Genomic DNA, 14,820 nt, shown 5'->3' on the forward strand with positions numbered 1-14,820 from the left:
GCATTACGAACCACCAACATAAATGTACACTGTAGTTCCGCGGTTTTCACTACGCCATCCGTCGTGTGTCTTACCTCAAGAGTGATGGAGTCCAGCCAGGAACCGGCCACCAGCAGGTCGACGCTGTCTATGCCGATGAACCAGTCAGGAGACGGCGTGATGCGACTTACGGCGGACACCTGCGACAGACATCAGAGGGAATACCTTCAGTCAGTTTTACATTAAGTAGAAGCAAAGATTCTGTGTTAACTGCGGTGAAAACGCACTAAAATACATAATTATGTAACTTCTAGGCTATTAGCAACCTGTGGTGCCGAGAATTTCAAAATCGGTCAGACACGTAAGTGACAAAATTATATATACGACTATAAAAACGACTGGAAGATGAATCCAAAAATATGACTGCGTTATCATGATATTCAGTCTATAGACTGGTTTTGCGCCGCTCTCCAAGTAAGCCTCTTCATGTCTCATTAAGTAGTGCAACCTACAACCATTTGAACCTGCTTGCTATAGGCAATCTTTGGTCTCCCTCTACAATATTTACCTTCTCACACGTCACCCCGTTAACATAACTAAGTTTCGTTGATGTCTCAAGACGTGTCCTACCATATGATCCCTTCATTGTCCGCCCCCGGTAGCTGAATGGTCAGCTTGACGGATTGTCAATCCTCTGAGCCCGGGTTCGATTCCCGGCTGGGTTCGATGAATTTTCTCCGCCCAGGGACTGGGTGTTTTGCTATCCTTATCGTAATCCTACCATCCTCATCAACTGCAGGTCGTCGAAGTGGCGACAAATTGAAAGACCGGCACCCGGTGAACGGCTTGCCCGACGGGGGGGGGGGGGGGGGGGGGGGGGGGGGGACCTTGCCATACGATTAAATAAAAAATCCCTTCATTTAGTCAAGTTGTGTCTCATATTTCCTTTCTCCCAAATTCGATTCAGTATCTCCTCATTATTTAATCGACCTAACCATTTAATTTTCGGCATTCTTTTGTAACACGACATTTCAGAAGCTTCTCTTCTCTTCCCGTATGAACTGCTCTAACTCATCCCTCAACATCGTACCCAACAACTTGGTTCACCCAGTCTCTCTCCAACTTTCCCTAATCTTTTTCTCTACAAATGATAGACCAGCCCACATCCCAGCCTCTATTCCATTTCTGTTTACTAAAATCCTGCATCGCCCCCTTCCCCCGCCTCATCGAATCATTAGAACTCACATAACCACTTTCTTTGCATACAGATCTTAAAAACCTTTAATTTTCTCATTCATATCAACTATTCTTTACCAGTGTAACTCTTTCAGGGAATGTGCAGTCTTCATTTCAAGACCTTCCCATTTCCCCACCGTCTTTTTCTGTTTAATTCAGTATAATTCTGGGAAACATTACTATGCTGATGGACCCATTAGTATTCTGGGTTTGGCCATGAAGACATTTCTTCAATAGTCTTACACCTGGCAAATTTCTGAAACTTTCTTTCAGGACCTCAACTATGGCAAATGGTATAACTGGTTTATGAATAAATTTCTTATAGTTTTGCTGCGATATGTTGAATTTGCACCATGAATCACTTCCTGACGGACATAGGCCGTGAATCAGTTTCTCTTCTGTTGAAGGGAAGTGAAACAAAACTACCCCTACAGTTTGTCTCATATCTTCTACATTACTAACGTTTTGCATGATGGCCATGCCATGATAATTTTAGGTTTTATTTATGATAGATTCTGTTCTTACCATTTAATCCTCTGCCGTTTTCCAATTAATTTCTCTTGTATGCAGTGTTCAGTCGTCGCAACCTCGTACTCATTTGCTTTGTACATGACCTGTGCAATCCAGTTTAGTGATAGTTACATTTTCTCCAAGTGGCTTCTCTTCCTCAACAGTCTTGAAAGCTTTTAAATCCCCATGTCCTAAATAACTGACGAATCTTACCTTTTTCAGTACTTCAGATTCTTGGAAAATGGTCATGTCCACACAGTGTTTTATTTAGATGAATGAAAAACGAAAAGTAGGGTAATAATGTACATTGAAGAGCCAAAGATAATGGCAAATTTACCTAATATCGTGTAGGGCCCCTGCGAGCACGCAGAAGTGCCGCAACGTCTGAAGTAGTGCTGGAGGGAACTGACACCATGAATCTTGCAGGGCTGTCAATAAATCCTTAAGAGCACGAGGGGATGGGGATCTCTTCTGAACAGCACATTGCAAGGTATTCCAGATATGCTCAATAATGTTCATGTCTGTCAAATTTGTTGGCCAGAGGAAGTGTTTAAACACAGAAGAGTGTTCCTGTCTCCACTCTGTAGCAATTCTGGATATGTGGGGTGTCGAATTGTCGTGCTGGGATTGCCCAAGTCCGCCGGAATGCACAACGGACATGAATGGATTCAGGTGATCAGACAGGATGCTTACGTACTTGTTACCTGTCAGAGTAGTATCTAGACGTATCAGGGGTCCCACATCACTCCGACTGCACACGCCCCACATCATTACAAAGGCTCCACCACCTTGAACAGACCCTGCTGACATGCAGGGTCCATGGATTCATGCCGTTGTATCCGTCCTCGTACACGTCCATCCACTCGATACAATTTGAAACGAGACTCGTCCGACCAGGTAAAATGCTTCCAGACAACAACAGTCCAATGTCGATATTGATGGGCCCAGGCGAGGTGTAAAGCTTTGTGTCATGCAGTCATCAAGCGTAAACGAGTGGGCCTTCGGGACCGAAAGCCAATATCGATAATGCTTCGTTGAGTGGTTAGGACACTGACGCTTGTTGATGGCCCAACACTGAAATCCGCAGAAATTTGCGGGAGGTTTGCACTTCTGTCACGCTGAAATATTCTCTTCAGTCGTCGGTGGTCCCATTCTCGCAAGATCTTTTTCACGCCGCTGTGATGTCGGAGATTTGATATTTTACTTCTGTCCTGATATTCACGGTGCACTCCTGAAATGGTCATACGGGAAAATCCCCACTTCATCGCTACCTTGAAGATGCTGTGACTTATCGCTGGTGCGCCGACTATAACACGACATTGAAACTCACTTAAATCTTGATAACGTGCCATTGTAGCAGCAGTAACCGGTCTAACAACTGCACCAGACACTTCTTGTCTTATGTTGTGTGATGTCCTTAGGCTAGTTAGGTTTAAGTAGTTCTAAGGGGACTGATGACCATAGATGTTAAGTCCCATAGTGCTCAGAGCCATTTGAACTTCCTGTCTTATATAGGCGTTGCCGACTGCAGTGCCATATTCTACCTGTCTCATATCTCTGTATCTGAATACGCATTCCTATAATAGTTTCTTTGGTGCTTCAGTGTATGTGTTTTACCGGATGATCAAAAAGTCAGTATAAATTCGAAAACTTAATAAACCACGGAATTATTCCGTGATTTATTCAGTTTTCAAATTTGTACTGACTTTTTGATCACCAAGTATACCACTGGAAAGGGGAAATTACGTATATTAATGTCAATGAAGAAAACAGAAATTGAAAATTTCAAGATTTCATCTAATACGGAGCTCCTTAATCTGTCAACTCTCCACGTCATTCGGATAACGTTCCACTCCAAGGCCTGAGAGTTTTGTGTTTTATTGATCACTCTGTCACTGAGCATGGGGCTCTAGAATGCCTTTTATATTTCAGTGTTGTTATAGACGATTCATCCATATATTGGCATAGCTCTCCATCCCCACTTCTACTGCAAGAAAAAAAGTCACTGGTGAGAGGGTCACTAGAACCATGTCTTGTGTTGATGTCTAGAAATTACTACCACAATACAATGACGAAAATGGATAGTATAACAGCATGAGGTACACATAACATTTTTTACAAACTTTGATTAGATATTTATCACATATCAGATATTAAACGATTAAACTTTCAATGCTTGAGAACTGATATCGAGCATCAGCATCACTGTGACATGTAAATGGTTCAAATGGCTCTGAGCACTGTGGGACTTAACACCTGAGGTCATCCGTCCCCTAGAACTTAGAACTACTTAAACCTAACTAACCTAAGAACATCACACACTTCCATGCCCGAGGCAGGTTTCGGACCTGCGACCGTAGCGGTCACGCGGTTCCAGACTGAAGCGCCTAGAACCGCTCGGCCACACCGGCCGGCACTATGACGTCTGACCACACTATTGTATTCGCTGTGGCATGTAAGCAAACAGCCTTGGAATGTCATCTTGACGGTTTTCATGGCGTACGTAAAACACCTATTGTGTCATTTCATGAAAATTATTCGCTGGCGACTGGTATGGAAGTATACACCTCCCCTTGCATCCAAGTCACGGTCTATGGGTGACAAATCAGGGGACTAGGAAAATCATTCAAGGTTCTGTGCATTCCTCGAGGCGTTAATGTTGTGAACTGCACTGGAGGTCTTGCGCTATCCTGCTGTACCCTGCTCGTGAAGAGTGTGACAACAGGGTTTACCATTTTTGGCATATAATGGCGACGTTCAGCCTTTCTTCAACAACTATCGTATCAGTCCTGTGGTCATATCCAATATCTATGCATCTCACGAATCCAGAAGTTGGAGAGGTATGGCACTCGATCGCTGCTTCCCGTAACATTCTACGATGTATTTTGCGGGCGCATTAGCGTCAATATAACCAACATAAACAGATGTGAGGTCACAAAATGCCACTCATTCTCCCGTTTTCTCGGGATCTAACAATTTAAGTCTCTGAAGATCTGAACCTAGTTTCCAGTAACTTCCTTGACAGTTCAAGGCGACACAGTGCTTGTTATCTCTGTACGTATTTCCGCTGCTGCCATCTGTCTATTCGTTAGAGCCAGTCGAGTAATGCTACGGTCTCCTCGTGGTGCAGTCTTGCCGCAGAGTCTACTTGCCTCACTGATGTCCTGAGTCCACCTCGCCACCACTCTCTCTGCAGTCATTGCAGTACTGCCAACTGTCTGTGCGAACTGTGATAAAAGTCATGGGATAGCGACATGCACATATACAGACAGCGGTAGTACCACGTACACAAGATAGAAAAGGATAGGGAGGTGATTGTGGCCACACGACGGGGCTTCGTAGACTCTGAACTCGGAATGATAGTTGAAGCTAGACGCGTGGTACATTCCATTTCGGAAATCTTTAGGGAGTTCAGTATTCCAAGATACACAGCGTCAAGAGTGTGCCGAGAATGTCAAACTTCAGGCATTACCTCTCACCACGGACAACACAGTGGCCGACGGGCTTTGCTTAACGACGAGAGCACCGGAGTTTGCGTAGGGTTGTCAGTGTTAACAGACAAGCAACATTGCATGAAATAACCGCAGAAATCAATGTGTGACATACGACGAACGTATCCCTTACGACTGTTCGGTGGAATTTGGCGTTAATGGACTATGACAGCAGGTGACGGATGCGAGTGGCTTTGTTAACAGCACGACATGGACTGCAGCGCCTCTCCTTGGCTCGTGACTATACCGTTTGGGCCCTAGAGGACTGGGAAACCGTGGGAAAGTCAGATGAGACCAGGTTTCTATTGGTAAAGGCTATTGTTATGGTTCGAATGTGGTTCAGACCTAATGAAACCACGGACTCAAGTTGTCAAAAAGGCACTGTGTAAACTGGTAGTGCTCCATAGTGGTGTGGTCTGTGTTTACATGTAATGGGCTGTGTCCTCTAGTCCAACTGAACCGATAATTGACTGGAAATGCTTATGTTCGGCTATTTGGGGACCATTCATTACGATTGAAGGACTTCATGTTCCCAAAAAGATGGAATTTTTATGAGTGACAATGCGCAATGTCAGCGGGCCACAATTGTTCACGATTAGTCTGAAGCACGTTATGAACAAATCGAGCGAATGATTTAGCCATACAGATCACCCAACATGAATCCCACCAAAAATTTATGAGACATAATGGAGGGTCAGTTCGCGTAAAATATGCTTTACAGGCAATACTTTCGTTAACTATGGGGGGCTACAGAGGCAGCATGGTTCAGTATTTCTGCAGGGACTGCCAACGACTAATTGAGTCGATGCCACGTCAAGTTTCTGCACTATGTCGGGCAAAACGAGGCCCGAAACGATATTAGGAGGTATGCCATGACTTGCGTCATCTCAGTGTGTGATGCCAATGATTCGACCGTTCTGAATGTACGATCACGAAAAGCTTCACGTGCACGTGCGTGTCCTGTCCGCATGGTGTGTTGCATTCTGCATCTGGAATGTCCAATAAGGTTAGAAACATCCAATAGACATCAACTAATCGCAGCACTCTCTTTTTTGTGCAGAAAGTACTGAAAGTAAATTCGTGCAATGACGAAATTTTAATGAACACATCCGACGGGCATGGTAATACCGGAATATCAGCCCTGTGTCATTCGCCCAGGCGTTCATGGAGTAATATTTCACGTTACTGTCAGTGCGAAATATTCTATTTGCATTTTGGCTGTGAATAGATGCTGGTTGATGTATACGAAATAGTTGGATGGGGTATCTGCATTAGCAAATCTGCAAACGCAAGCACTGAGGCGCCGAGATGGACTACACGCTCCATTCCGCCTCGTTCCAGTTTGGTAATAATTACTGAATAATTCTTTCATGAGCTAACGCAAGCCCGAATTATTCATATTTGAGAAAAGGCGAGATGGTAGAAAAAACGTAATTGAATATTTTATTTGCATGTAATTCATTTCATGAGCTAATGTGAGCTCGAATTATGCACGAGAGCAGAGAGTACGAGTGAAAGTACTAAGAGCTAACAATACCGATTTTATAGCGTATTCTTGCCGGGAAAGGGGTACGTGGGCATTACGAAGCTTCCAGCCGAATTGGCGGAGTAATACAGCCGACAGTTCCTCAGATTTAAATGCAGTTTTCTTGCGACGACGCCTCTTCCTTGAAAGAATAAGACCGTCCGTTTCACCCGTGCAGAGGGAGACACAAAGTAGTGCGAAACTTTTTACATCTGACAAATGCTTATTTGTATCGAAGAAGAGGGTGTGAGGCAACGTGCATGAATTAACTTTATTAAGTTCCATAGATGATTACACAACAAAGATGTCGTCAAAATAGTAGTCTGTCCTCTCTGAATTGAGGCCATAAGTAGGGATGTCATCTGGTCTTCTGGGAGAGCCGACCGCTGTGGCCGAGCGGTTCTAGGCGCTTCAGTTTGGAACCGCACTACCGCTACGGTCGCAGGTTCGAATCCTGCCTCGGGCATGGATATTTGTGGTGTCCTTAGGTTAGTTAGGTTTAAGTAGTTCTAAGTTCTAGAGGACTGATGACCTCAGATGTTAAGTCCCATAGTGCTCAGAGCCATTCTTGTATAATAGTATGGTGCTGCACTGACCAATTTTGATGCAGCAGGAGGTGTAGTTTGAAGGAAGTTTGTGTGCTAAGCAATCTCCTTTTTTTCTCACGAAAAGCAGATTGCTATTTGATCTTATTTACTTATAACAGTGGTCCCTTAGGTATGAAAAGCTACGAAAACTGGGGCTTATAGCTATCCGCAATACTGTCAAGTAACTAACAGAGTAGTATTTTAAACCTTAAAGAACAATAACTTCCTCAAATTATAATACGTCACTAACTGGTGCAGAAGCTGATCATTCAAGAGGCAACAACCAAAATTCGAGCACCAGTTACGACTTAAAGTAAAAATCTGAATCGAAAATCAATCTCTCTCTCTCTCCAAACACATATATAAATATTCATACTGTTAAGATTAAAAGTCATTTTATAGGTGCCTAAAACATTGACCTGATACGGTAGAAAATCGTGGCACATTGCGAGTTCACGCTTGGGCTCGCGCGACGCTTGAAACACAAAGCGTCGACGTATGTGGATAAAAGGCCAAAGCTCTGAAGCTCATGTGAGTTGTAAGGTGGGTTAATGATGTCACATTGACACGAAAATCACAATTCTGCGGAACGCCTCCATGATCTTATCACATGATGCAAAGGTCATTATACACCTTCTTACCACACTTCACCCCCCTCTTGACGCTTAGCACACTGGACTCTCATTCGGAAGGACGACGAATCAAACTAGCGTCCGGCCTCCAGATTTAGGTTTTCCGTGATTTCCCTAAATCGTTCCAGGCAAATGGCGGGATGGTTCCTCTAAAAGCGCACTGCCGATCTCCTTCCCCATCTTTCACACAATCTGACCTTGTGCTCCGCCTCTAATGACCTCGATGTCGACGGGACGTTAAACCCAATCTTCTTTCATTCCTTCCTTCCTCTATTAAAGCCCCTGTGGTGAAGGTCAGGACCGCGACGCCCAGCGTTGAAAATATGGGGTCTTCTTATGGGAGGCCTTGGAAAACATCCCAGATATACGACTGTTCAGAACGGACACAAAAATGCCACAGAGGGTGGCATAAAGGACGTTAATGCAGCTACCACTTCCATTGGGGCCTTGATTTCCACACGTTTTGCGATAAGCAACAGGACCTAGTTCTTTATAACTTTTTACTCTGCTGACAATCCACAGACGGTTCAGCCCTTCTCGAAGGACACTGTGGGCCCGCAACGCCATTAAACGTGATCACAGCCTTTTGGGATGCAGCGTGATGGCAGTTTTTGCTCCGGTATTCAGTGTGGAACCACAAAGAACCGTTCAGAACTGCTCGACAAAACATGAAGTTGAATCCAAGCAGCAATCGGGTCTTTATGCCTATTCAGTCCTCTTGTTTGGCGCCCTGATCACCGGGGAGGGGGAGGGGAGTGCAGTATTGCCACAAGCGAAAATAAAACAAAAAAGGTTCCTGCAAGAGCTCCCAGTTGGGCAACACCCCAGTGCTACCCGCGCACCTTTGTTGCGCACCTCAGAAATGTCCCTGTACAGAGAAAGCCATTCGTGATTCCTAGCCGCCAATGTGACAGCCAACCATTTCGAGAAACTTCAGATCAGTGGCGGTACGTCGCTGAACTACGCGTTCTGGCCGCATGCGAAATCTTACAGCTCACGTGTATGAGGGGCGTTCAAAAAGAAACGATCCGCAGTCTGGAATGCTCAAACAGGTGACAGGAGGGTAGTATCGTGAGGTGTGGTTCCGACCAGAGAGTGGAAGTTCACAGCCCGTCGCTAGAGGGCACTCGTGCGCGTCAAATGACTATACAGAGCTAGCAGCAGCATGCATCATCGTCCAAGTCGCATTGCAAACAGTGAGATGGAGGCGTCGACAGAAGAGGAAAGAAGTATTGTTTGTTTTCTGACAGCGGAAGGAGTAGGATGAGCGGAAATTCATTGACGAATGTCACAAGCGTACGGCAAACACTGCATGTCCCTTGGGAGGGTCAAGCAATGGCACAAGCGCTTCAGGGAAGGACGGGTGTCGTTAGCCGATGATGCACGGTCTGGAGCACCGCACTGCATTACCGATGACATCGTCCAGCTGGTGGATGCACTCATTGCGCAGGACCGCCGAGTGACTGTGAAATCCATAGCCACCGTGGTCGGATTGAGCGTCGGAAGTGTGCGCCCAGTGGGTTCCCCACAGTCTTCAACCACACCAGGAAGCATGTCGAATGGCCCACTGTCTTGCTCATCTGCAGCGCTATGCTCGGGCAGGGAACGCGTTCCTGGCACGAGTGGTGGCTGGAGATGAGTCATGGTGTCATCACTTCGAAACAGAATCAAAACGACAAGGTCTCCAGTGGAAGAATCCAGGGTCACAACCACCAAAAAAAACCATTCACACGATTGCAGGGAAGGCTATTCTGATTCTCTTCTTTGACCAAGATAGCCCTGATTCACTTCGTGCAGCACGGGACAACAGTGAATGCCCAGCGTTACTCGCAAACATTGACCACCCTTCGCCAAGCGATCAAATCAAAATGACCAGGCAATCTCACCCATGGGGTCATTCTGCTCCACGACAGTGCAAAGCCTCATATGGGCATCACAGCCGCGGCACTCCTGCAGAAATTCAAATGGAAGGTTCTCGGCCTCCCTCCATACAGTCCGGACCTCTCTCCCTGTGATTACGCCATTTTTGGTCCCCTGAAAAAGGCTCTGAGGGGCAAACGATTCACCTCGGACGAGTCCGCCTGCCATGGGCCGCCACAGCTGACTGAAACACAGCCAGCAAATAAATACTCAGAAGGGCAAAGTGAAGACAAGAAGACAACGAGAAGAAAACACCAGGAGGCAAAGTAGGGACAGCCTATTAGGATTCTGCCTACCCAGAGGTCGGGGTGCCCCTGATGAAGCCCGGACGTCACGTCATGTCATCGCGGACGACGATGTCCAGCTGTACGTGCGGAACTGGTTAACATCGCAGCCCCCGGAATTTTATGAGACAGCTATTCACCGCCTTGTGCCACAGTGGGACAAGTGTCTCAACAGCCAGGGTCAGTACTTCTAACATACAGGTACTGGTTTCTGTAATTATGCTTCCGGCTCGTTTCTTTTTGAACTTGCCTTATACGAGGGTTATTCAGAAAAAGTAAGGAACGATCGGTCGCGAAATGGAAACCACAGTCAAAAACTGATGAAGTTTTGCACAGATGTGTTGGGCAGTGTCTCTAGTATGCCCGTCGATCGCTTTACGTCGTTCTTTTTGGTCCTGAGCACACAGGGAGCACATAAAGATACCTAGAACAATAGTGTCTCCCGCCAATTACGAGGGCCTGGTCAGAAATTTTGCCTGAAGCTATGCAGCCAACCTTAGACAACTGTCGTACGATTTCTTCTTCAAGACAACTCTCAGCCGCATTCTGCAGGGGCAATGACGATGCTGCTGCATCGTTTTCAATTGGAAATGTTTCATTACACACAATACAGCCCGTAATGTCTCCCTCTGAGTTTCATCTTTGCTCACATGAACCGTTGGCTATGAAGACAATTTGGCACAGACAACGAGCTGTGGGCCAGCTTAGAGAATTGGTGGAAAGGACTGGCGGCTGCCTTCTATAACGAGGGTATAGGAAAGTTGGTACAACGCTACGACAAACGTCTAAGTAGGATCGGCGATTATGGAGATAAGTAGCTGGAAGTTGTAGCCAACTGTTGCAAATAAAACAGTTTTGCTTTTCACTGTGGTTTCAATTTCGCGACCTATCGTTCCTTACTTTCCGAATAGCCTTCGTACTTCTGAATTCTGGCCCATTTTCGCATGTGTCGAGATGTTGCTGTGTGAAGCGACACCGAGTCCGAGGATAACGTCACAGGGCGCTACCGTTACAGATCGACATTGTAGGCACGTTTGAGCTAATTTTCAGACTTGTGCGCCGTAGCGGGAGACAATTACAGGTTTCGGGAAAGTGACCCTTTAATTGTGTTGTACAGTGTAAGTCGGTCTCGAGAAACATTGTTGGTGTCCGCGAAAGCAGCCTGAATGAAGACTGTACGAGGTACGTGCGACGTATGCCGCGCACCTGAGTTTCTGGGAATGACGTCTGGTGGCCCGCGGTTCGCACAGGTATCTCAGGGCCAGGCAGTGCTCGCTCACGCCGCGGCCGTGGGAAAGTGGCCCTCTCACAGCTGCGGCCGCGAGGCGCTCGTAGAATATTACAGCGCGGACAAACAATGCGCCCTGCACTGCCCCGCTCCCAGATTGGCGCTCAGATGAATACTGTAGCGATGCATCTGCCCGAGGCCGTCGCCTGGCACGCGCGCGCATGTCTGCGCGGGCAACACGCCGCGTGCAGATACCGGGCGAGGGGAGAGCTGCCGGAATAATTCATAATTGTCCCGGAAAGCGTTCCCTGGCTACACTCGCGAGCTTGTCGGCAACAAGGAGTGACTGCTGGGGGCAGAGTGCGCTGTAAATCATGCTAGGCCTGAAGAGGAGCCGTGTCAGCCGCTTCGAAAAAAAAGTAGAGAAGTTTAGAGTTCAACTCCTTGTCGACACCGACGTCATTAGAGACATGGCACTGGCTCGTTCAGAGAAGCACAGACGGAGGAATCGTTCGTCAGATTCTTTTTAAAATTATCCTGGCATTCGCCTTAAACTATTTACACGAGTAATCGGAAACCTAATCCTGGATGGCCACACAGGTAATTGAGACCTACTCCGTCGATGTCAAAGCCGAGTGTCTTACTCATTGTACAGTTTTATTCTGCCTACTTGTTTCGAAAAAAAAAGGTTCAAATGGCTCTGAACACTGTGGGACTTAACATCTGAGGTCATCAGTCCCCTAGAGCTTAGAACTACTTAAACCTAACTAACCTAAGGACATCACACATATCCATGCCCGAGGCAGGATTCGAACCTGCGACTGTAGCAGTCGCGCGGTTCCAGACTGACGCGCCTAGAACCGCTCGGCCACACCGGCCGGCTACTTGTTTCGAATTAAGCATTTTTAGCAATTTTGCTAATTCCTGGTATCCAACCTCTGCCTGAGAGAGGAGACGCCAATACGAGCTACGATCAATAAGTAATGCAAAAGATTTTTTTTTCTGAAAACAGGTTGGTTTTATTCAGGATTCCAATACACCATATTATTCCCCACTCCTTTCGCTGCAAAACCTTTTTCAATATAATCTCCGTTCAATGCGACGACCTTATGCCACCTTACTGGCAGGGCTCTTATGCCCGCATGGTACCATTCTAACTGACGTTGGAGCCAACCTCTTGCTGTGTCATCTGTGGAGTGGGTACTTCAATGGACAAAACAGACAGATCTCGGGAGGTGTGGGATCCGGGCTATAAGGTGAAAAAGGAAGAACAGTCAAAGGAAATGTTGTGAGCTTCTCTCAGGTGCCCAGACTTGTGTGAGGCCTTGTCATGGAGAAGGAAACTTGGCGACGAACACGCTGAAGTTGTTTCTTCAATTTCCTGATGGTGGCACAAGGCACTTCAGAGTTGATCGTTGCACCAAAGAGAATAACCCCTACAGAGTCGCAGAAGAACTTCACCATGACTTTAACTGCAAAAGGTACTGCTTTGAACCTTTTTTCAGAAGAGAAATAGTGTGGCACCGCACCATTATTCTCAGTTTCGTTTCCGGTTCGTAGTAATGAACCCACGTTTCATCGCCTGTGCCAATGTTCGACAAAAATTTGTTACGATCAGCCTCGTAAAGCGCAGGCAATTCCGTACAGATGGTCCTTCGTTGCTCTTAATGGTCTTCTGTTAAACAGCGAGGAACCCAGTGGGTACAGATCTTTGAGTACCCCAACTGGTGAACGAATGGGCCGTCACTACCAATAGAGACGTCCAGTTGTGCAGGGAGATGTTTGATTGTGATCCGTCAATCACCTATGATGAGAGTGTTCACACGTTCCAACATTGGATGAATCACAGCTGTGTGAGGCTGGTTTTCACGCGGGAGACCGGACATGTTTGCACGATCTTGTTACTATGGTGACAGACACCTCGCCCAACGACTCATTGGGCTTTTGTTCACTGCCAGGTCTCGTAGACATTCTCCAAAAGGAACTCAATGAAAATTCTCTGCTTGGAACGCAGCCCCGTCACAGCCGCCATTTTGAAGGCTACAAGTAGTGCCACTAGGCATCTGGACGTCACGAAACCACAGGGGCTGAAGCGGGAATATTCCACGATGTTTCACAACAAATTCCGAGTCTGCACTTATTCTGCCTCAGTTCTAGACGCTGTTGTCACCAATACTGATAATTATCGTTTATTACTTCTAAATGAAATGATTAGAAATAAAAACCTTTTTTGACGTTTAGTGGAGCCTAGACGCTGAACGCAACCAAACACATAATTTTATTGATGTGTCTTCTCGTGTTCATCAGATAGGGCTGTCCGCTGTTGTAGAGCGGGTCTAGGCGCTTCAGTCTGAAACCGCGCGACCGCTACGGTCGCAGGTTCGAATCCTGCCTCGGGCATGGATGTGTGTGATGTCCTTAGGTTAGTTAGGTTTAAGTAGTTCTAAGTTCTATGGGACTGATGACCTCAGATGTTAAGTCCCATAGTGCTCAGAGCCATTTGAATCATCGGGTAGGAAACTGAGTTACTTACTTCCTCCTCATGACAGGTTTTCATCTTGTTCCACCATCAGGTTTCAGACCACCTTTTCGCGGGACGGCCAATGCCTGTTCTTTCAGTAGGATTATTCTCGAGGGGGAGATTCAACATCTGGTAGTATGTGTTCTTTTCAATTCTCTTTACTCTGAGATACTTGTCATTCAAGGAAAATAAGAAGTGCGTTCAGAAAGAGAATGAGCTTTTGAAATATCGCGTCAATTGGTAGAGGGACCACGCTGCGGCTACGCAGAAAACGTAGTGGCGCGCTTAGGAGCAAACTGCCGTTACTGTCTTCCCGCTGTGACCGTTAGCCGCCGAAATGGCCACGTGGACCTGCTGTTGTTCGGATAAGTGACAAAATGCTAATAGAAGAGCTTGGAAAACAATGTGTGTGTGTGTGTGTGTGTGTGTGTGTGTGTGTGTGTGTGTGCGCGCGCGCGCGTCTGTGTGTGTGTGAAATTTGATTACAGATTTGACAAAACGTTTACAGACACATTTTGATTGTTTTGTCGAGCGTACAGGGAGGACTGTATGTGTCACAGGCAGTGCCATCAGTGGCTGAAGCCTTTTGAACACGGCAGAATGTCGGCGGTAAGGACATCAGGCCAGGACGACATTCCGCATAAACAGACGATGACCACTTAGAGAAAGTTCGTTCTGCGAATCCTGCAAATCGTCGTTTACATGTTCGAGAAGATGCTGATAAAGTGGACATCAGCGTAGGGGCGCGCCATCAAATTTTCAGTGGCATCATTACAATGCACTGGTTCACACTTCGCGCCTTATCCGCTGCTCTCTGGCAAGACATCAGACTCGCTTTGTGTTCCATCCGCCCTATTCTCCGGATTTAGCCGCTGGTGATTTTTTCCTGCGTCCCAACCCTAAAACT

The 14,820-nt window shown here is 46.5% G+C and overlaps 1 protein-coding gene across 1 annotated transcript in view; it reads right to left on the bottom strand.

Moving 5' to 3' along the window:
* Window positions 1-14,820, bottom strand: part of LOC124794825 (spondin-2-like) — a 619,441-nt gene that overhangs the window by 203,811 nt on the left and 400,810 nt on the right. Inside the window, exon 3 of the mRNA XM_047258487.1 lies at window positions 75-179. Within this exon, the coding sequence (XP_047114443.1) occupies window positions 75-179 (105 nt within the window). The remainder of the gene's footprint in view (window positions 1-74; window positions 180-14,820) is intronic.

Source organism: Schistocerca piceifrons, chromosome 4, assembly GCF_021461385.2.
Source record: "Schistocerca piceifrons isolate TAMUIC-IGC-003096 chromosome 4, iqSchPice1.1, whole genome shotgun sequence".
In the NCBI taxonomy this organism is placed as follows: Eukaryota; Metazoa; Arthropoda; class Insecta; order Orthoptera; family Acrididae; genus Schistocerca; species Schistocerca piceifrons.